The 22,771-nt window shown below is 34.6% G+C and overlaps 2 protein-coding genes across 5 annotated transcripts in view; one reads left to right on the forward strand and one right to left on the reverse strand.

The window, feature by feature from the left end:
- The window catches only part of LOC129905219 (fatty acid CoA ligase Acsl3), a 383,246-nt gene that overhangs the window by 12,285 nt on the left and 348,190 nt on the right, over positions 1-22,771 (forward strand). The gene's annotated exons all lie outside the window — the stretch shown is intronic.
- On the reverse strand, positions 21,355-22,608 carry LOC129906873 (uncharacterized). Its single transcript, XM_055982836.1, has one exon. The coding sequence runs from the start codon at positions 22,606-22,608 to the stop codon at positions 21,355-21,357; it is 1,254 nt and encodes a 417-aa protein (XP_055838811.1).

The raw sequence follows: 22,771 nt of genomic DNA on the forward strand, positions 1-22,771 counted from the left end.
CATTTTCGATTTTTTTACAGTTTCTGATAGAAGATAAATATACCTTTTTAACAAGGTATAAAACATGTAACTCGGTTAAACCACTTAGAATTTATAAGATGTCAAAGTTCAAAAATTCAATTATTTTTGTCATTTGCCCAACTTCGGCATCAATTTAAAGTATATGTTTTCAAAACAACATGCTATTTAAAAAATATATTCTAAAACTATATCTATTTCCCAATTGATCGAGGTATTTTTTATGAAAATCACTTCAAAATTGGCTTAGAAAAAAAAATTTTTCGATTTCAACCCAGATACAGAAATTCGAACTTTTAGGTATAGAACAAAAATGTTGTTTCGGCACGTAGTAGGATAAGTTGGGCGCCAAGATTTGATGAAGGGTTTTTGTAGAGGAGCTCAATACAAACATTTTTTTTTCTTTGAGAGGGGGGTCTATCTCCCCCCGTTTAGGTGGGAGGGGCATTTTTCTAAAAAAAATTATCAAAATAAAAAAAAATTATTAAAAAACAACGGCAACACTTACAGTAATAAATGATACCATTTCCAAAAGGCAAAATTGTGCATTTGATTCTAATTTTTAAGTCAATATAATATTACCAATAGTTTTTGAAATAATCGATTTCAAAGTTAAAAATAGGGGAAAAAAATTTTTTTAAAACTCATTTTATACTATTTTTGTCCAGACTATGAATTTTAGTAAATAAATTACTTAAACAGAAAACTGCCTCAATTAATTCTATATCGAACAGTGAAAACTATATGTTTCTATGTCTTCTAGTTTTTGGGAAAATTGAAAAATTATTTTATCAGATTTTTCTTTTTTCAAAATATTTTTTGTTTTTATTTGTTTTTATTTTTCAATTTTCTCAAAAACTAGGAGACATAGAAATATATAGTTTACACTGTTCGATAAGGAATTAATTGAGGCAGTTTTCTGTTTAAGTAATTTATTTACTAAAATTTACAGTCTGGACAAAAATAGTATAAAATGAGTTTTAAAACAAAATTTTTCCCCTATTTTTAACTTTGAAATCGATTATTTCAAAAACTATTGGTAATATTTGTTCTGAACGTGTTCTGAGCTTGTTCGGAGCGCGATCGATTAATTGATTTAATTTAGTTTATTTATTTAGCAGAACTCTGCTAATAAAATTCCAAATTTATAATCATACTAAACCTAAATTCCATGCATATACAATTTTTACGTTCTTAAGTATAGTTACATTTGATGAGTTGAGTTCTGAACACAAGCATTTGACAAGTAAAATTGAAAAAAAAAAAAAAAAAATTCAAACAATCAAAATAATGGCGCAAGAGTGCAGTAGGCAGTCTAGTTTTTTATTTTAATTGCTATGTTCTTTTGGGCTCAGCAAAGTACTTTTTAGTACTTCTGAATCCATTCAAAGACATTTTTTCTATAGAAGAAATGGAGTTGAATACAACCAGAAGTACTTAGTAGTAGATACTTAAGGCCAAAGGAACGCAGCTAGTTTAAGTTTTAAATCTTATTTTATGTTTCTGTGTTAAATTGGTGAAACTATTGAGGCGAATAAAATTTTTTTTAGCTGTATGGCTTATAGCCCAGTAAAAATAGACGAAAAATTGTCTAAGGCCGTGTGTGAATTGCGTTAAATAGTAAACACCGTGTACAATTTTTGACACTATTGAGGTCATCAAAAAAATTTCAGCTGTACAGCTTATTGTTTAATATCACGGTGTTACAAAAATGAGGTTTTAAAATATACGCGGGCGGAGACCTATCAGGTTTTGTAGAGCTAGTCGAGCTGAATACGAAACAGTATTTGAAAATCCCCTAACACCCCCAAAATCTGGAGTTACGGGCAAAAAACGGTTTTTTGTACCTTCACCCATTGAAAAAATTGTAGATTCTACAATTTTTTACCCATTTTCGATTTTTTTACAGTTTCTGATAGAAGATAAATATACCTTTTTAACAAGGTATAAAACATGTAACTCGGTTAAACCACTTAGAATTTATAAGATGTCAAAGTTCAAAAATTCAATTATTTTTGTCATTTGCCCAACTTCGGCATCAATTTAAAGTATATGTTTTCAAAACAACATGCTATTTAAAAAATATATTCTAAAACTATATCTATTTCCCAATTGATCGAGGTATTTTTTATGAAAATCACTTCAAAATTGGCTTAGAAAAAAAAATTTTTCGATTTCAACCCAGATACAGAAATTCGAACTTTTAGGTATAGAACAAAAATGTTGTTTCGGCACGTAGTAGGATAAGTTGGGCGCCAAGATTTGATGAAGGGTTTTTGTAGAGGAGCTCAATACAAACATTTTTTTTTCTTTGAGAGGGGGGTCTATCTCCCCCCGTTTAGGTGGGAGGGGCATTTTTCTAAAAAAAATTATCAAAATAAAAAAAAATTATTAAAAAACAACGGCAACACTTACAGTAATAAATGATACCATTTCCAAAAGGCAAAATTGTGCATTTGATTCTAATTTTTAAGTCAATATAATATTACCAATAGTTTTTGAAATAATCGATTTCAAAGTTAAAAATAGGGGAAAAAAATTTTTTTAAAACTCATTTTATACTATTTTTGTCCAGACTATGAATTTTAGTAAATAAATTACTTAAACAGAAAACTGGTTTATCCGAGTTACATGTTTTATACATTGTTAAAAAGGTATATTTATCTTCTATCAGAAACTGTAAAAAAATCGAAAATGGGTAAAAAATTGTCGAAGCTAGAATTTTTTCAAGGGGTGAAGGTCCAAAAAACCGTTTTTTGCCCGTAACTCCAGATTTTGGGGGTGTTAGGGGATTTTCAAATACCGTTTCGTATTCAGTGCGACTAGCTCTACAAAACCTGATAGGTCTCCGCCCGCGTATATTTTGAGTGTTACACCGTGTATTCTGTCATGAAACTCCTTAAAAAAAAAAAAACAAAACAAAACCATCTGCACAAAAAATTTAACTCAAATTTAACCAGGTCCCAGAGCCCAATAAATTTTTAACAGCTGAAAATTTTTTATTCACCTCAATAGTGTCAAAAATTTTACACGGCCTAAGAAAGGAAAACAAATGTAGGCTGATTTTTGGTATACAGCTTGGTGTTAGGGTAGTTTACAATCTGTGAAATATCCTGAAGTTTCCTCTATCCGCTAATCTCGTTATAAGGGTTCAAAGCTCTCCCTACTAACAATTTTGCTTCTATAATGCTTTACAGAAGCAACATTTGCATCTGTAAAGCTTTATAGAACCAAAATAGTTTGTCGGGCTATTTATGCTGAATCAAATAAGTTTTTTTTTCATTAAAATCAGTTAGAAATTGTGGAAGTTATTATTTTTTTACTCGAGAAAGAAATTTCAATTTATTGCAAAAAAACCCAATTTTCATGACTTTGCAATTTTATCATAATTTTGAGGGTGTTTGGGCAAAACTGACTTCAGATTCGGATTCAGTACGTCAAAATACTTAAAGATAGGCAGGTCCGGTCAAAAGTATTGCCACTTTTTTTTTGGGCATTGGACTTGTGTTATCATGAGCAAGAAAAAATGAACAGTATTTAAATTATATATCTAAGCAACCAAAAATGATATCAAAATTTTTCAAACGTAGTTACAAAGAATAAAATTATTTCAAAAAATTAAGACCACAAAAAAATCTCTACCATTATTATGAACAGCGAAATTATTTTTTCATTTGTTTCATTGCCCTAATAAATTGAAATTTCTTTCTCGAGTAAAAAAATCACAACTTCCACAATGTCTAACGAACTTTGATGAATTAAAACTTATTTTATTCAGCATAAATAGAGCAATAAAACTGTTTATAAAAAAATTTCAAAACACAAAATCTAGCTTAAAACGGTCTCCGAACTCTACACCCAATTTGGTGCTTAAGCATATTAAAACAATATTTTCAAAAAGAACAAGAACTTTTCTGTTTAGAAATGCTTTTGGAGGATATCAGTCACGTATCTTTGGGCACTAAATGTAGGTCTAGGTCTGACTTACTAACTCCGTACGTGTTGTAAACCAGAGTGAAATGTATGACCCACCTCTCCATCGTCATCCTGCACAGCCGGACGAGCTTGGCAGGGATGCCAAAACTAGTCATAACTCTATACAGTTCATCTCTATAGATACTGTCATACGCGGCCTTAAAATCGATGAACAGGTAATGGGTATCGATTTGTTGTTCCTGGGTTTTATCCAAGATCTCCCGTAATTTGAATATTTGATCGATAGTGGACTTTCCTGGCCACACTGATTAGGACCTATCAGATTGTTGACGAACGGCTTCAGACGTTCACATAGTACGGCAGAGAGGATCTTATAGGCGATGTTAAGGAGGCTGATTCCTCTGTAGTTGGCGCAGGTTAGAGGGTCTCCTTTCTTAAGGATCGGGCATACGATGCTGAGGTTCCATTCTGTGGGCATGCTTTCCCCCGACCATATTCGGCAGATGAGTTGTTGCATACTTCTAACCAGGTCATCTCCTGCTGCTTTAAATAGTTCGGCAGTGCAATCTGTCTTTGTTCGGGGTTGGCTTCGTCATCGCCATTGTAGAGATTGCAAAAGTGATCTTTCCATATTCTCAGCATCGATTGCGTCTCTACTAGATGTTTCCCTGTTGGTCTTTGCAGGCTTCAGTTCTAGGCTTATACCCCTGAGACGTTCTCTTGACCTTCTGGTAAAACTTACGAACTTCATTCCTGTTATAGCATCCCTCTATTTCCACGATTGCTTCTTTCTCGTGTTGCCTCTTTTTTCTCCTAAGAAGCCTATGTTCCTCTGTTCTTTTTCGCTTGTAGAGCTCATTGGGAGCTCTGGTCCTTCTGTGCAGCGCCCCTTTGTATGCTTTCTGTTTAGCTGCATGTGCTTGCCGGCATTCATCATCAAACCAGGGGTTTCGTTGTGGTGGCCTACTGAAACCCAGCACTTCAGAGGCGGCATCTCTAATGGCTTCTTGGTAGTGTTGCCACTGGTTATCTATACTTGCTGCTGGCGGCGTAGGACTTCTTAAGAGGTTATTCGAGACGCGATCGGAATAATAAGCAATCTAGCGATTGTAGTCGTCCGACGTTGAACCTCCTCACAGCATTTCCTTGTGTTGGCGATGGTCTGGAAATCCGCATCCGTACATTGGCTACTTACAGGTAGTGGTCAGAGTCAATGTTGGCTCCTCGGAACGTTTGGACGTCCATAATACTTTAGGAATGTCTAGCGTCGATCGCAATATGGTTGACGGTTGATTGATCTGGAGATATCCATGTCCCTTTATGAATCTTGAGATGAGGGAAACTTGCTATGACAACATTTTGCCCCACAGCAAAGCCGACTAGCCTGAATCCATTATCGGATGTGTAGTCGTGCAGGCTATGCTTTCCGACAGTGCTTACAAAGATATCTTCTCTTACTAGTTTTGCATTAAAATAAAAGGGTGCTTGTTTTTTACCTCAACAGGTAAAATATTACCGAAACCCATGTGAAAAACATGCTACCAAAGATCATATAACTAGTAGTTACATATATGATCTTTGAAGCTACACTGGTAGATTCGGGATGAAGGTTTTAGATAAAGCAAAGACAAAGGATTCAAAAAGTTATTAAAAAAGTTTTTGATGAAAGGGTGTTTTTTTGATGGGTTGAGCTATGTGGGAGAAATGTATTAAACAGCTGACTTATATTTTTTAATTTTTAAAACTTGGTAAAAAAGTTTTGTTTTGTATAAGAACTAAGAATCTATAAAGTGTACAAAATCATCTTGAGTGAAAGGGTGTTTTTTTCAAGAAATGATAATAATAATAATAATAAACTCGGCATTAGTACCACAAAAACTGGGAACAAATTGTTACACCAATGAAAATTGGTAAAAATGTTTCATTTATAACAGAAAACAAGAACCCAAGCAGTCTATACAAATATTTTAGGTGTTTTTTTTTTTTTGGGAAATAAGGAAAATCCACAATAGGTCCGATAAAATCAATGGTATAAAAGTTACCCTCACAAAATTTATTGCGCCCTATCGTGAATCTCCCGGGGAATTTTGTTTCCCACAGAATATCTTATTCCCAATGAATTTTTTTTTCCTATCGTGAATCTCCCACGGAATTTATTTCCAGGGAACAAAAAATCGTATGAAATGACGTCTAAATTCCCCTAGAATATTGATTGGCGATACCAATAAATTCCGAGGGAAACTTTTAATGATCATTTTCGTTCCCATTTTTAAAACATGGGAAATATTCCCAGAGAAATTTTTATTAACGGTAGCCCCCATTAAAAACTTTGTCTTTCTTAACGGAATTACGAATAACACAAATCTATCCATTTTTTTTCATGTGAAAGGGTGTCTTTAAAAAAGTGTGTAATACTAGTAATACTATTGGTACCCTAATGAAATTCAGTAATCATGTAATCATTTGGTGTACACTGTACATAATACTCTAATTGATTCTAACAAAACTGCGTTTTTACTTTTTCTCAAAAAATTCGGAGAACGGAAGTATGGCGTTGCCGTTTTTAAAAAAATTGATTGGTAGTATCAAAGTATAAATCAATTTTATTCAAAATTTACAGACATTATATTGAAGTGTAAAATGTAAAAAATTTTTTTTTTTTTAAAGTTTTTGAAAAAAAATTTTAAAAATAAAATTTTTTAAAACTTTCGACAAACACTAAACAAAATCTTAAATTTCCAATAGATATTTAAGATAAAGATACTTTGAACTACAAAAGCAAGTACGTGCGACCCAGTCGTGCATTTTATATTTTTTGGTCACCCTTGAACGTTCCTGTGAAATTTCGTGGTGAAAAAAAAATTGGAGAGTTTTGCTTCACAATAGTTCACGTACAAAATGAACGGGCATCTCTTTCACTCGTGAATCTACTCTCCTTATATATTTTTCGAAAAAAAAAATAATTTGAAAATTGAAAATAAACAAAAATTCTATGAATTCACCTAACGACTTGCTTCACAAGTATGTACTAGGCTTAAGTGAGAGAAGTGTAAGAAAAATGAAAAAATTTATCGGACGGCAGGACTGATTTATCTGTCATTTCCTATAAACCTGTATACCTTAATCTTCCCGATACGACAAATAGAACTTAAGATAAAAGCTTGGCTCTATGCTTGGATAGTATTGAATTAAAAAAAAAAACAAACAAAATATTTAACAGAAAAGTCTCCAAAACATCGCCACTTAAACAACTTATGTATACCTTGAGTTCTATTGGTCGCATTGTCAAGATTGTTGTCTGACTGTTGGCTTAAGGAAATGATAGAGCATCAGTTCCTGTACAAAGAATGTGACTTATTGTGAATTTAGCCTACTTATATGAATTGGAAAACGTTTTTTAACCCTTTGAAATCAATATAAAGCCGCTATTAAAAGCTACTAGACTTTTGAATTCGTTATTATTTATTTAATGCGTTAAAGACTAACGTTAATTACTTATTATAATAGTCCAGGAGATAGTGGCACATTTGACTAAGGTAGCTCTTGTAAGGCTATAATTTCTTACAGTGGTAGTTTTTAGCTGAAACCGGTTTAAATCGGCCGGTTTTTCCCATCCCTACTACAAGTCATAAAAGGGGAGAAAGAACGCCACCTTGAGGTGTACCTCTGTTGACGCATTTAGAACAGTGTGAATTTCCTAAACTTGCTTGAATTCTTCTCTCTTTTAGCATGGGTATAATCCAACTTCAGATGAAGTCATCTACTTCAAAGATTGCTAAGGCCTCGAGAATAGATTCAGTTAGGACATTGTTAAAAGCTCCCTCTACATCAAAGAGGGATCGTGTTCTCAATTGTTCGAACGACTTCATGGAGGGCTGTTTCCGTAGATTTGCCCCTCATGTAGGCATGCTGCGAACTAGCTAAGGGTCATCTTTTAAAAATATCGCTAATATGAGTTTCTAAGATTCGCTCCAAGGGTTTAAGTAAGAAAGATGTTAAACTTATTGGCCGGAAATCCTTCGCGGATTCATGTCCTCTTTTGCACACTTTGGGTATGAAAACCACGCTAACTTGTCTCCATGACTTGGGCACATGATTGAGAAGAAGGCAGCCTTTAAGGATTTTTTCAAGCCAGGGAACTGCTACCTCTTGCTGATTTTGCAGCATTATAGGGAGAATACCATCAGGGCCTGGAGACTTAAAAGGAGAGAAAGTGTTAATAGTCCAGGCTATATTTTCTCTCGTTATCAAGAAGTTTACTTGCTCCATCGTAACTGACAGCAAGGCGGGATTTATGTTCACTTCAGATGTGCTATCCACGCACCTCGTGTAGTCATTAATAATCCCAAGGATTCAGCTGGAGATATTGTCCAGGATCCGTCAGGCTTTTTAAGAAACGAGTGATTAGAGTGTTCCTTCGATAAAACCTTGCTAAGCCTGGTGGAATCCTTAATATCTTCTATAGAATGACAGTATTCCTCCCAGCTTTCCTTTTTGGCTGATGCTATGCTACGCTTGTAGACTCTTAAGCAATCTTTATAGGGTTCATAGAATTTGTGTTTATGGCAGATGTTGAAGATTGTTCTAGTCATTTTCCTCAGATTACACAAGTCTTCGTTCCACCAAGGAGGAAATGTTTTGCTACTAAGTCTTACCGGACAAGAGACTTTAAAGGCAGTGATCATTGCTCGCTCAAAGGCTATTATCTTTGATTCAAGATCTTCAACCGTATCTGTACTCAGATTGGGTATACTACGTAGCTTTGCAGTAAAAACTTGACCGAAATTCTTCCAGTCAATTCTTTTGGGACTTCTATAGGGGGGTGGGGTTTTGGTAAAAAAATTTAATTGGAAGAGAATCCAACTATGGTCTGAAAAAGATTTTAAAGGAGATACTCTCCAATTTTCAACCTGAGTTGTTAGCCTACGTACTTCCTCCGGCGGTGACTGCAGGTCATGTGCCATGTATGCAGATGCCAAAAGTAATCCTTCAGTATTCGAACCCTCTTATTTGATAACGGTCAAATCAGAGGTAAGACACAAAAAAGCTTTTAAGTGTTTTTTAGCTAAAATACATGTTCTTGGCTTACCTTTGCTAGAACCGACGGGCTTGTAAGAAACGTCATATTGGCTGTCTTGAAGGCCCCTCACTCGGAGGCCGTTAATCCAGGGCTCTTTTTTTTTCCTCTCTTAGGAAAACTCTCAGGTTATCCGAAGCGCATTTAGGGCGATTTTATTCAGTCGAAGTTGGATATAACTTTAGGATTTTGAGAATTTGGTTTTATTCACTGAAAGTTGAAGTTTTCAAATGTCAAATACTAAATCTAGAGTCTATCAACTTTAATTTTTTTCAACTTTAGAAATTATGAGAAGTTTTTCTGTTTCAAAAGTTTGTTTAAATATCATAGAGAAAAAAATTTTATTGGATAATAATTGTTGTTTTTGGAAAAATAGCCATATCTACTTTTTGGAATAGTGAAATCAATCGCATATTTGTGCATACATTATATTTTATTTATATTTTTGAATTTCAAATAAATGCAAAAGTGATGAAAAATGATTTTATTTCTGTTTGATTTGGTTTTGTCTGCAAGAATTTCTTTCTTTTTGTAATCTTGGAAAATCTACTTTTTCAGTGTAAATTGAGTCCCTCGAAATCATATTGGTTTAAATAAAACATACACCCACCGAAATAATTATAAAGGCAGTCGATTTTTTTCGTTTTTAAACCATATAAAGGATATTTAATTTTTACTCCTTGCACGAATAAGATGACAAGTATAAACTGGATTGTTTGCCACCCTTTATTTTTATTTAATTCGTTAAACTTAATTTTAAAAATTATTTTTTGAATTTCTGGTGCGAAATAATTATAAAGGCACAGCTGATTTTCACATTAAACGTGTGGTTTAGCGAGATCAAATGTAACCAAAAGTAAGCAAAACAGTTGGAAAATGAATTGAACCCATTATGAACATTTTATAAGTAAAATTTTTCGGTTATTTTTAAATAAGGCGTGAAAAACCCTTGACGCAGGCAGAAATGGGCAAAATTAAGGCTTACCATGAAAATTAATTGTCCAACCGCGAAAAATCTGGAGGAGAAGAAAGGTCCGATTGTGTAATTGATAATTTAATTAACAAAGATGACAAGTATGGTTACCTAAAACGATCAGGAAAGAAGCCTTTGGTCGAAGAAAGAGCCAAAAGTGACAAAAAACTGAAGTAATTTTCGTGAGAATTTGACAGCAAGAGAAGTTCTCGAGAAAATAAACTTGGTACTGGAAATTCGACAAGTGCAGCAAATAATTAAGGAGGAATTAAGTCATTCCTACGAAAGAAAATGTGGAAAACCGGCGCTCTTGTCAAGGCATAAGCTTTCTCGCCTTCGCCTCGGTGAAAAGTATAAATTCTGGGATGAAAAATGGAAAAACCGATGTGTACACCATCTAGGCTATCCAAATTAAACTTTCTCTCATTGGTGAACTTAAAAGTTTTTCCATTTTTCATCCCAGAATCTATGCTTTTCACCGAGGTGAAGGTGGGCAAGTTTATGTCTTGGCCAAAGCGCCGATTTTCCACTTTTTCTTTCGTGGGAATGGGTTAAGTCCGCCCTAATTAGTTGCTGCACTACTCGTTCTCCCACTACCAAGTTTATTTTCTCGAAAACTTCCTTTGCTGTCCAATTCTCACGAAAATTACTTCGTTTTTTGGCTCTCTCTCGACCAAAGGATTCCGTCCTGATCGTTTTAGGTAACCATACTTGTTATCTTTGTAAATTAAATTATCAATTACACAATCGGACCTTTCTACTCCTCCAGATTTTTCGCGGTTGGACAATTAATTTTCATGGTAAGCCTTAATTTTGCCCATTTCTGCCTGCGTCAAGGGTTTTTAACGAACCTTTAAAATGTTCATAATGGGTTAAATTCATTTTCCAACTGTTTTGGTTACACTTGATCTCGCTTAAACACTCTTTTAATGTGAAAATCAGCTGTGCCTTTATAATTATTTCGCACCAGAAATTCAAAAAATAATTTTTAAAATTAAGTTTAACGAATTATATAAAAATAAAGGGTGGAAAACAATCCAGTTTATACTTGTGTCATCCTATTCGTGCAAGGAGTAAAAATTAAATATCCTTTATACTGTTTAAAAACGAAAAAAATCGACTGCCTATATAATTATTTCGGTGGGTGTATGACACCATTAATAAAAAAAACATGAAAATTCAATTGAAATGACACACCATTCAAAATATTATTCGAAATTGACAGTTTGTTTTATTAACTGTCACAAATAACCTAGGGATATTTTTTAAACCACAAGTTGGGCAACTTTGGGTTTGGGAAAAAATATTGAATAAAACTAATTTTCAACTTTTGATTAGAATCTCGAATTGGAGTTGACTCTCAAGCTTGCCAACTTTAGATTTTTCTCAAAGTTAAGTAATAGTGCAAAAAAACGCCCTTAGAGTGCTTCAGATTAACCTGAACGACGCGCAGCATGTTTTTAATTTGAATTGGATTCTGCACCTTCAGTTACCAGCTTCTCGCCGGAGAACCCTGCCTCTTTGGGGACATCGTCATCCTCGAAAATATCCTCAACTAGGTTAGGGTCCGTTTCCTGACTTTGCAGAATCTTTATTTTCGCTTTTTCGAGGGCCCCACGACTAGCTCGCAGATCCTCAGAAGGTAAGACGCGTTGTTCTTTTGCGTCTCTTCAGTCTTAATGACTGCCCAGTCATGCATTGGAATCAGCGGGTTTAACTTTTGGTCTTGAAAATGCGGCAGGTTTTTTAAAAATGGACCCCAAAAGTAATGTGCAGATTTGGTCGAAATGATCTCAGGATTCCAATTTCAAAATCGTACTTGATCCCTTTTTTTGAGTTACAGGAATACAGGCATTATACAATACATATACAGGGTGTCCGGTAGAAAATGGATAAGCCTAAAATGGCTGATAGGTGCACTTTTGACTGTTCTGAAACCGAATAGAAAAAGTTTCTATCGCAACCAGTTTAGAAAATATTACCTTTTTTTCGTTCAGTGTACTTTAAATTTCATCATCTTACGTTTTCTTTAACCACAACCACGAATGAATGAATTTTATAAATTTCTTATTTTTATAATTTTCTACAATAATTGGCTTACTACATAAGAAGTTAAAAGTTTTTAAAACTGTTGCATCTTTTCTTTAAAAAAAAATTGAAATTAGTTTTTCGATGCAAAATGTAAAAAAAAATGTTTTATGAAAATTTTCAAACACCTGTGGTATAAAAAAGATCCATAGGAACGTAGGTGGCCAACTTTTTTAAAAATATGCGCGTCCAAAGGGGATTGCAGAATGGTAAAAGTTTTTATCAAATCTAGAGTTACTAGCAAGTTATTGGTACCAAAGTGCAAAAAAAGCCTATTAATTTAATAAATTATTTCAACTGTAAAATCTTAAGTTTTTCACATTGCTGCAACAAATGCATGGATTCCAACAGTTTTTTTAATCAGTCATATCTTACAATAATTCTTCTTACACATAACTATTAAAAAAGCGTTATAACCGTTGAACAATGGCTATGAAAAAAATAATTTAACTTTTTTTTAATGCAAAGTAGAAAAAAAAATATTTGTTTGCTCAGTTTAAGCATGGGCATATAATTGTGCATCGGGACAGCTTGTTGTGAATTTTGACTTTTTAATGATCTCGTTTTAAAGAAAAATTGAGATTTTCGGTCCCGTTGGTCCAATGCAACCTCATCGAAAATGTTGCAATGTTTTCGAATTTTTGTTCAATTCCCAATGTTATTGGGCTACGAAAAACATCCAATATTTGTTAGATGCAATTTAATTTACAGTTAATATTGTGAGCCACTTGTTATTTTATCTTTTAAACTGGTTATTAGCGAATTAGCAAACAAATATTTTTTTTTTCTACTTTGCATTAAAAAAAAGTTAAATTATTTTTTATAGTCATTGTTCAACGGTTATAACACTTTTTTTAGTAGTTATGTGTAAGAAGAATTATTGTAAAATATGACTGATTAAAAAAACTGATGGAATCCATGCATTTGTGGCAGCAATGTGAAAAACTTAAGATTTTACAGTGAAAATAATTTATTAAATTAATAGGCTTTTTTTGCACTTTGGTACCAATAACTTGCTAGTAACTCCAGATTTGATAAAAACTTTTACCATTCTGCAATCCCCTTTGGAAGCGCACATTTTTAAAAAAGTTGGCCACCTACGTTCCTATGGATTTTTTTTATACCACAGGTGTTTGAAAATTTTCATAAAATATTTGTTTTTACATTTTGCATCGAAAAACTAACTTCAAAAAAGATAGGCACTTTTATATTTGTTTTATTTGTTCCTAAGGAAAAATTTGTGTAATGGTTATTTAATCAACAGATTTGTAAGTTCTAATCACACTTAGCGTGACTCAGAATCAACCCAAAAAACGTAGTGTATTTTGGCTCCTTTTTTGAGGTGTCTTTTTAAAGGTTTGTATCATTTTTAGAGTTTTGTATTTTTTGTAATTTTTATATTTTTTAAATTATTTTTATTACAAATGTTGAATATTTCAGGACTATTTTTGAAATGTAAGAGTTGTAATGTTACGTATAACAGAAAAATATCCCACATTACCTACATAGATTTCAGGACAGCTAAGGTCCTCAGGGACCACAAAACCTTTTCTCGATTTTTATCGTGAGAGCCATTTTTAATTTTTTTAATTTGAAAAAAAATTAAGAAAAAGCTAAAAAAAATTGGAGAAAAGATACATCTGTCCTTGAATCTCAAAAACTAAGATACTTTGAAATGTGCGGTTTTTTGTTTTTGACTTAAAATCAATGAGAGCATTGATTTGTGTAAAAAAATTTTACCCTTTATTGAATAATAGAATAGAGTAGAAAAAGAAAAATAATAATAAATAAATAAATTAATAAACAACAATAAATAGAAAAAAAATAATTAAATAAAGTATACGTAAAATAAATAAAATAAACTTAAAGAAAAAAAAATATGTTTTTTAAAAATGATTACTTTAAAATTAAATTTCTCAAAAACTATTTACTTAATCAACTTCAAACAAACATCAAATTGGAGGAGTATATTTTAGCTTTTCAAAAAGGTATAGGACATTATAATGTGCTTTTGTTTTTTGTTTAATTTTTGTTCCCATTCTAAGTCAAATGTATATATTGTAATGATACATTACATAAGCCTACACCACATACTCCATACATGACGTGAGTCATAGTATAACAATGATGATAAGCTTGAAGTGAAGCAAAACATTGTGCTGGATTTTTTCTGTGTCTTACAGGTCACATCCAGTTACTACAAAAATAAACATAAGACACCGGATAAAATCCAGTACAAATCGAGTCGTGCTTGAGTTAGGAAAGTACCAATCTGGTGTACAGAGTGCTTCTCCGCTTTTTGAAAGAACTAGGTTACAGAAGTGGATTACCAGGTTCTAAAAATAGTGACGTCTGCTATCTCAGACTGTAATTTATAGTGACGTCCGCTATCTCAGACTGTAGTTTATAGTGACGTCTGCTATCTCAGACTGTAATTTATAGTGGACACTGCTACCTCAGTCAAAACTAGAATTAAGTTTATGAACTTGAATTATATAATGTATATGGATTAAAATTGTATTAAGGAAATTGTATAATTAGATTCTAAAAATTAAATATTGTAAAACATAAATATTGTAAAACATAAAACCTTTGTAAAAACATTGTAAAACACTGAATATAAAAGGAAATATATAAAGTGAACCTCAAAAGCTAAAGTTTGTTGCTTCTTTAGTTAAACCCTGGATCTGACGAGTATACCCTAGCCTATGACAAAAAGCTCCTCACAAAATGGCGCCCGAGCAGGGACTTCATTGAGGTTCATTCACCTGTTCCTTCACCGACCGACCGACCGTTCTTGAAGAATCATCGCTCATTGATGTCCAACCTGACAAAATGTTCCAGACGTTCCAGTTTACCAATAAGGCGAAGCCTTCCGTTAATAACCAGTTCCAGTTTTAATAACTACTCACCGTTTTCTACCGAATCCGGCAACCAAATCCGAAACCAGTCCAGTAATCAGACCAGAAACCCAAACAGCAGGAACAAGTTCATTGAACGTTCCAAACGCTTCCATATACCAGTAAGGCTAAGCCTTCCGTCAATAACACTCCGTCCAGCCGAAAATTTAATTTATCAGAACGAAAACATGCCGCCGAAAATAACAAACGGAAACTACCAAGACCAAAGAGACTCCGACCAAGATCCCTCCGACACACAGTGGGACGACCCATAGCAATAAATAAAAAAGTGATCTATTTTAGCGGTACTTTTGAGTGATTGGTACGACATCTTAAATATGTACTAAGTCTAAATGCGTTAAAATTATTTGGAATTTTTAAACTCGTGCAAAAGTTACAGAGCGGCAAACAGTGACTAGCGAAAATTTTTCATAGACAGTGTTTTTTTTTATTATAATTTAAATTTATTGCTTATCTTATTGTGCGCATAACTAATAATTATGCCACGGATATTAATATTGATCAAGGTATAATAAATCATATTTTGATATAAAAAATTGTGTTTACCTTGTGGTTTATTTAATATGAAGTCTGAAGTGCATGAATTTTTTATTAAATGTGAATTTCGGAATTAAGTGAGGTTTTTAAAAATCGCTTAAATTTTCATATTGATATTTTTCTTGTTTTGTGATGCTCTATATATATATTAACTAAATCATGAAAAGAAGTTTTGCGCAAATTTGCTCTTTTTTAATTATTGACGTTTTTGTAGGCTTAACTCCAACAATCAAAAATTGTGATCTTTTAAAAACGTGGATTGAAAGTAAGAAATCCGTAAAAATAATGAGTTTGAAGTTTATTAAGCAATCCAATTTGCAACTGAAAATCAAAATAAAGCTTAAGAAACATTAAAAAGATCAGAAAAAATAAAAGTTGAACTCAAAAAAAAAAAGTTCGCTGCTCAGCTCTTTTATTTCCATAGGAGGTGGGGGGAAAGGGCATTTATAGCGGGTTGCTGCATGTACTTTTGAGTTTATAAGATAGATATTAAATGTAATAAGTGATAACAGGCAAAATAATTAGTTTCCAATCATTAAAACAAGAGATATTAATTTCGCCGTTTTTCCCATACACTCGTCCCATTGTGCGACATGGAGAAAACCGATGAACAAATGGATCAATGCATTGGAGCAATTTATCTGTTGAGAAAACCAGAGCTTATCGAAAAGATGGCTGCCAACAACTTAGACACCAATGTCATCCTAAGGCAGCGATTCAGCGCTTTTATTAGGAGTTCTCGTACCAGCCGTCTATCACACAGTCTTTGTGAAGAATTATGACAGAAAAGCCAAGAGGATGATGAGACACCTCCACCGATTACTCCAAGGCCTGCCGACGCCGCACAGTGCGGCGACTAGTGGAAAAAAATCAAAAAAAAAAATTTGCCAAAAATGTGGAGCAAGTATGCCAAATTCAAGGTAATTAGTCTGAGTGAATGAATCAACAGTTAATTTATGATAAAGTTCAATCTTCTGTCGTCAGAGATGCTCAGAAGATCAATAAAAAAACACAAAAAATGAGAGTAAGATTTTTCGTTAATGCTCAAAAGAGCATTTGTTGAAGAAAAAAAGAACATATGATATTTTTTTTGCTAGATTCATATTCAGGAGAGAAAACATTATTATTCTAACTGCATTATTTTTTTTTTGCATGTAAATTTATATTTTTTTTGAGAGTCCAAATTTAAGCTTCTTTGTGCGTGTTAAGTACTAACTTCGATAAGCTATATATTTTTGGAGGGGTCCGATGGGAAAAAAGTGTTTTTATTTAAAGAAAGTACACAATTATACCTTTTAAAAAAAGTAAGATTTTTTTGCAGCAGCCTGCGCTTTCTCTTGCAACAAGTGTTTGTTTACAAGTATTTTTTACAGAATGTGTTCAAATAGGGAGCTTTTTGATGTTTGGTTTTCCAACTCAACAGCCCGTGTGCGTGATGTTTTGGAGTTTATGGAGTTAAAACTAAATATACAATCAAATTTAGAGCCTGAAGATCAAGAAATCGTAGAAAAACACGCATCAACAATTTGCTCGGAAATAAATAAACGTTGGCAAAGTTGCCACAGAAAACGTGATAGGTTTTTAAAAAAGAATAAAGACTGGCTTGACAATTTTCACTCCTTTCCCCAAAACATCCTAACTCTAATGAGTGCATCGACAAGTCAAGACCTTAGTAATAAGCGCGGGAGACCGCAAAAAGAATTTGTTGAGTGTTGCCAAAAAACTAAAAAACAAAAAGTTCATGATTTGGTAAGGACAAGATCGCTCGAGGAATTAAAGTATGCTACAGACCAAGCAGCATTAAATTCAAGCACTAATTCAAATTCAGAGCAACAGTTTTTGTCACCGGGAGCAGCCCTTGCATTGTATCTTGACCTTGACTTAACAGAACGAAAATATGAGGTATTGAGAAAAACCGTGAATGCTCTGCACAAGGACTGCTTCCCAAGTATTTACGCATTACGGAAAGCTAAGGCTGGTATTCTTCCAAAATGCGACGTTACGGAATCTTCAGCGGAAGTTGATTTTCAGGATATTATGGAGAAAACTGTTAAAAGCATTTGCAAATCTGTCACAGTGAGTAGAGAAACAAAAGCTAAACTAATTTGCAAATGGGGTTTTGATGGCAGTGGCAACCATAGTGCTTATAAGCTAAGATTTGATAATACTGAAAACTCGGACGAATATTTGTTCCTTATAGCATTTGTACCTCTAAGATTGGTCGATATCGATTCTGGTGTTTCTCTTTGGGTAAATGATCGTCCTGGATCAATATTACATTGTAGGCCCGTGAAATTTTTATTTAAAAAAGAGATTTATACAAAAGTAGGCGTGGCAGGGGGCGGATATGGTCGACACCATTTTATATTTTTGAGCTCGATCATCAAATTTCTACAGTTTTATTCAAATCGTGCATGTCGTTTTCTAGATATAAATAATCATATTAAGAAGTGGGCGTGGCAGGGGGCGTGAAAATTTTGCTAAACTTTGTAAAACTTGTTGTTATTACATTTGCAATAAATTTTGTATGCAAACTCAGCTTAGTTTTTGAAAATTGATTTTTTTCCATCATCTCCATACAATCGACGCACTGTGCGCCGGTGTCCAAGAGGCCCAAGAACCGCTCAATCATCGAACCTATCCCAGTGATCTAATGCTGAATGCATCCAGTCAGCCATATGCCCGGATTAACAGAGATGCTGAAGTAATGAATATCGTACGTAAATGGGGATTATGACTTGATGCATCAGGAAAAACTAGAATTTATGGAGCGCATCGAAGAATTGATAGCATGTTACTCACTTCCTCCAGACCAGATTCTTAAAACACTCCCAGACATTTTTCGTGGTACAGCCCTTGAATGGCTACGCATACACAGGGACCAGTTCCAGACCTGGGAAGAGTTCAGACATTCATTCCTCCGCTATTTTCTGCCCACCCGTTTTGTCCATAAACAAGAGGATGAAATAATGCGAAAGAGGCAAGGGCCACGGGAAACTGTCAAGGAGTTCATACGAAGTATGGAATACCTTATCCGACAACACCCCAAAATGAAAATAGCCGAAAATGTTGACCGAGTCTACGATAGTCTAAGGACAGAGTGTACGATAACTCGTAATGCCAGTCAAAGCGATTCACCCTGATGGCAAGAGATAACTCTGGTGCATGTACCAGAATATCTCCAAGTTATGTTTCAATTGCTCTTGTGTCTCACAAGAAGTCTTTATACTGATTTGTTTTTGACCCCTTACCTCTGGTGGGGGGAAGTCGTAATAAATCGATAATACCTTTTTGACGTTGAGAATTCAAGTCCCTTTATTATAAAATTAAAATTCCTTATATACTAACAGTAATTCGATTAAACCTATAAAAATGAAATTCAGCAATAAAATATAATAATAATAATAATTTCACTATATGCCTGTAAGACCTAAGGTCTTTTTAAATGCAACTGCACGGCACTAGTTAGAAGGAATAGAAAGATAGGAAAGAATTTTTGTTGGTACAGTGAATTGAGAATAAGATGATTATTATCTCATATAGTCCCACGGGTGGCTTCCAAGCTGGGGGATTAAGAAAAGAGGCAGGGCTCGAACTCACAACCTTCAGGTTAGCAGTCAAGTAATACATCCACTGCACCGTTGCCACCCGCGAAGTGTGTCATTTAACCAAGCGCAGTGTAATTGTGTAATACCTAAAGTGCAAGTGTGCAAAATATACATTTAATAATAATAAAAGGTGAATGATATGAAAGTGCAGTGTCAGTAAAATGAGTTTAGTGTGCTTAAAAATAATTGTGTAATTTGTAGTGTTTTGTGATTGCGCTAGGTCAGTTGTGTTTTGTGTATGGAATATAAACATACTCCCTGCCTTGAACTATTGTTCAAACATGAAGTACAAAGGCTTCGTCATGATGACTTCTAGGAGCTGGAACTGGATGGTTCTTAGTGTGATAACTGCGGTGACGGAGTATCGTTTTGAAGATAAGATATCCAATCAGAACTATAGTGCATCCAAAGGCGAAGTAGCTGATTATAAATTGATGGGTATCTGTGTTTTTTACTTGAATCAATGTTTCTTCAAGTTTGTTTGTTTCTCGATATCTCTTTGCAATAATTGTAATTCATTTGAGTTTCCTTCAAACGATGTTACATAGTGTATGGGTTGAGCTGGATTTTTGTTCGTGTTGATTATTTCTGTTAAGTTGCTTGTTGGGATATAGGATACTCGTGTGAGACCGGTGTAGACATCATGTCCCTGAATAGTAAGATGGTCTTGTTTTAAGGAACAGCCAGCTGGGATTGTTATGATGCCCGAATTGTTAAGGTGAATTTGGGTGAGGTTTTCTTGACACACGATGTTGACTAAAATTGGAGTTCGCAATGAATATACCCAGTGATTCGATTGATGTAATTGCCTCCAATACTGTTCATCGGTAAAAGCTGCGAGCTTGCACGAAGAATGATCAAAAATTTGATTCATTAAGTTGAATTCACATCGGCTGATGTTGGATCCCTTTTGAGAAATCGGGTGCCTTTGTTGGCACATAATTTCATTTTCAACAATTTTTGTACATGAATTAAATTCTGACTCACTCATTGTATAGTATTGTGTTCTATGCAGGTTTATCATCATGTAGTCGATTGAAGGTATTATTCCGATGAATGATGTATTCATTACTACAGGAACTGGTATCATCTTGTACAATTGGTAGTGCTCGGATGTGATCAGCGGTAGTGATAATCTGAAGATTATATGTGACCCGATGATTCAGCAGTTATTAACTTGTAGAGTAAGCCTACATTTTTGCTTGTTTCTGGAAGTTGGAGTGTTGATGGGAGGTTAGATTTGATGTTCGCTATTTCTTGTTGTAGTTGGCTAGGACGTATTAAGTTGGCGCTTATTTTTCCATGGTGAACATCTGTTAATAGGTCAAAGAGCCGTATTTGTGTTTTTGAAGACTTGTTGCACTTAACAGCATTTGGAAACAATGGGAAAGCCCCAGTTGTGTTAATGTCAATTGAACTTCTTTATTGTTTGTTTCATTGAGTTGATCAACTATCGTGTGGAGTTCAGATTCTAACGAATTAAACTGCTTTTCAATCCGCCCTTCGTTGAGGCGGATTATATTTGCGGTTGAGTTTATTAAAGACGTTTGATTTTTTACCAGATGCAGGAAGTGGTCTTCGTTGATATGTATTGTCGATAATATTTCTGACATATGCTTGGCATAGTTTGAATCTAAGACTCCAAAAAGAGAATTGGCTAGGTTTCCAACGATGTTGATGGCACCTCGTTTTGAACGTGAGTCGGATTCTTCTAGAAGTTCGTCATTGTCATTTATATCTTGTATTAAATGTTGAAATTGTTGAAGAAAGGTTAAACAAGTATTAGGTTGAGTCACCTTTGAACACAAGGCCTTTAGTTTGTTATTGCTTAAGTTGAGCCATTTTAATTCTCTCCAATATGGTCTGAGTTCGTTATATACTACGATGTCCCATTGATCTGATATTATATGTGCGTTTCCCAGACCTTCATAATGTATTCCTGGGGTTGTTTTGAATGGTGACACGTTGACTTCAGTGCACATGCACAAAGCTGGTAGGATCATGAATATGAATAATAGTGCTGTACTAGTCTTAAATGGGTTATATCTCCCTTTTTTTGGAGCTGGGTTTGTAATATTGTCTTCATTGACCTCGCCATCTTGAGTTCTTTTTCTCGAAATGTCGTCTTCTGTTTGGACTGGTAATGGCGCTAGTCGGTGAATTGGTCTTCGGAGGATCCTCTTAGCAGTCTGGATTTCAGCTACTCTTACCACGCCATCTGCCCCAGGAAAGGTTTGCATGACTTCCTAATGGCCATTTCATGACAGGGCAATTGTCTTCTTTGATGATGACCAATGTTCCAGGACGCAAGTTTTCATGTTTGCGCTGCCATTTGTGCCTTTGTTGAAGCTCATTGAGATATTCAACATGCCATCTTTTCCAAAATACCTTTTGAATATTTGATATCACCTTAAATTGTTTTGAGGGATTAACCTCCAGTGTGTTTGCAACTGGATCAATTGGATTGGTCAATGGTTCCCCTATAATGAAATGACCTGGAGTGAGAGCCATCAAATCATTGGGATTGTCTGACATGGCAGTGATCGGTCTGGAATTCATTACTGCATCGATTTCAATGATGGTTGTTTCTAGTCCCTCATATGTCAATGAGGTTCCACCAAGGCAACGATACAGTAAGTGCTTTGCTGACTTCACAGCCGCTTCCCATAATCCTCCAAAATGAGGTGCTCTCGGGGGAATAAAGTGAAATTCTATTCCCCTTGCGGAAAAGGTGTTTTGGATTTTTTCTTCAGACGGTTGTGTATGTATGTGTTCAATCATTTCTTGTAATTGATTGTTAGCGCCAACGAAGTTTGTTGCATTGTCACAGTATAAATGCTGACAGCTGCCTCGTCTCCCAATAAATCGCTTCATAGCTGCAATGAAGTCGTTTGTAGACAGGTCTGTCACAAGTTCTAAATCGACAGCCTTTGTTGAAAAGCAGCAGAATACCGCAATGTAAGTTTTTTGCGGGTGTTTCCCCCTCACCTTGAAATGGGTTTTAATTGGTCCACAGAAATCGACACCTGCATTAAGGAATGGGCGTGTGGGCTGAACTCTATGAGATGGGAGGTTTCCCATCATTTGTGTTAGTAGTTTCGGCTTAGCTCTTGTGCATCTAATACACTGCTGCACAACTGATCTTGCTATTGTTTTTCCCTTTATGGGGCAAAATTTTTGTTTCATTGAGGCTAGAAGTGCTTGAGGGCCACAGTGAAGGTTCTCCTTGTGGTACATTACCATAATCATCTTTGTAAAAGGGTGAGAATAAGGAAGAAGCAATGGGTGTTTGGCTTCATATGATAAGGATGCTGCTTCTAGACGTCCACCGACTCTTAATGCTCCTTCTTCGTCGAGGAATGGAGTTAAGCTGGTGATGGGACTTCCCCTTGCTGTTTCTGAAAAGCGTTTGAGATGCCTTATGTCTTCTTCAAACTCTTCTCTTTGCATGTGTTTGACTATGCGAATAAGCGCTATATAGAGTTCTGTTGGCCTGAGACGACCAGATTTTCTGATGAGTTCTTTCTTCTTTTTAGCTCATAAGTTGTGACAATATCGTAAGATGTGTGCCGCCACTCTGTGCAGCCTTCTGAAGTCGTTCTGATGATCAATA

The sequence above is a fragment of the Episyrphus balteatus genome, chromosome 1 (genome assembly GCF_945859705.1).
Source record: "Episyrphus balteatus chromosome 1, idEpiBalt1.1, whole genome shotgun sequence".
NCBI classification, from domain to species: Eukaryota; Metazoa; Arthropoda; class Insecta; order Diptera; family Syrphidae; genus Episyrphus; species Episyrphus balteatus.

Bases quoted from the DNA above. Each gene is read 5' to 3' on its own strand.
- LOC129906873 (XM_055982836.1), bottom strand. From the start codon at position 22,608: ATGCAAAGAGAAGAGTTTGAAGAAGACATAAGGCATCTCAAACGCTTT.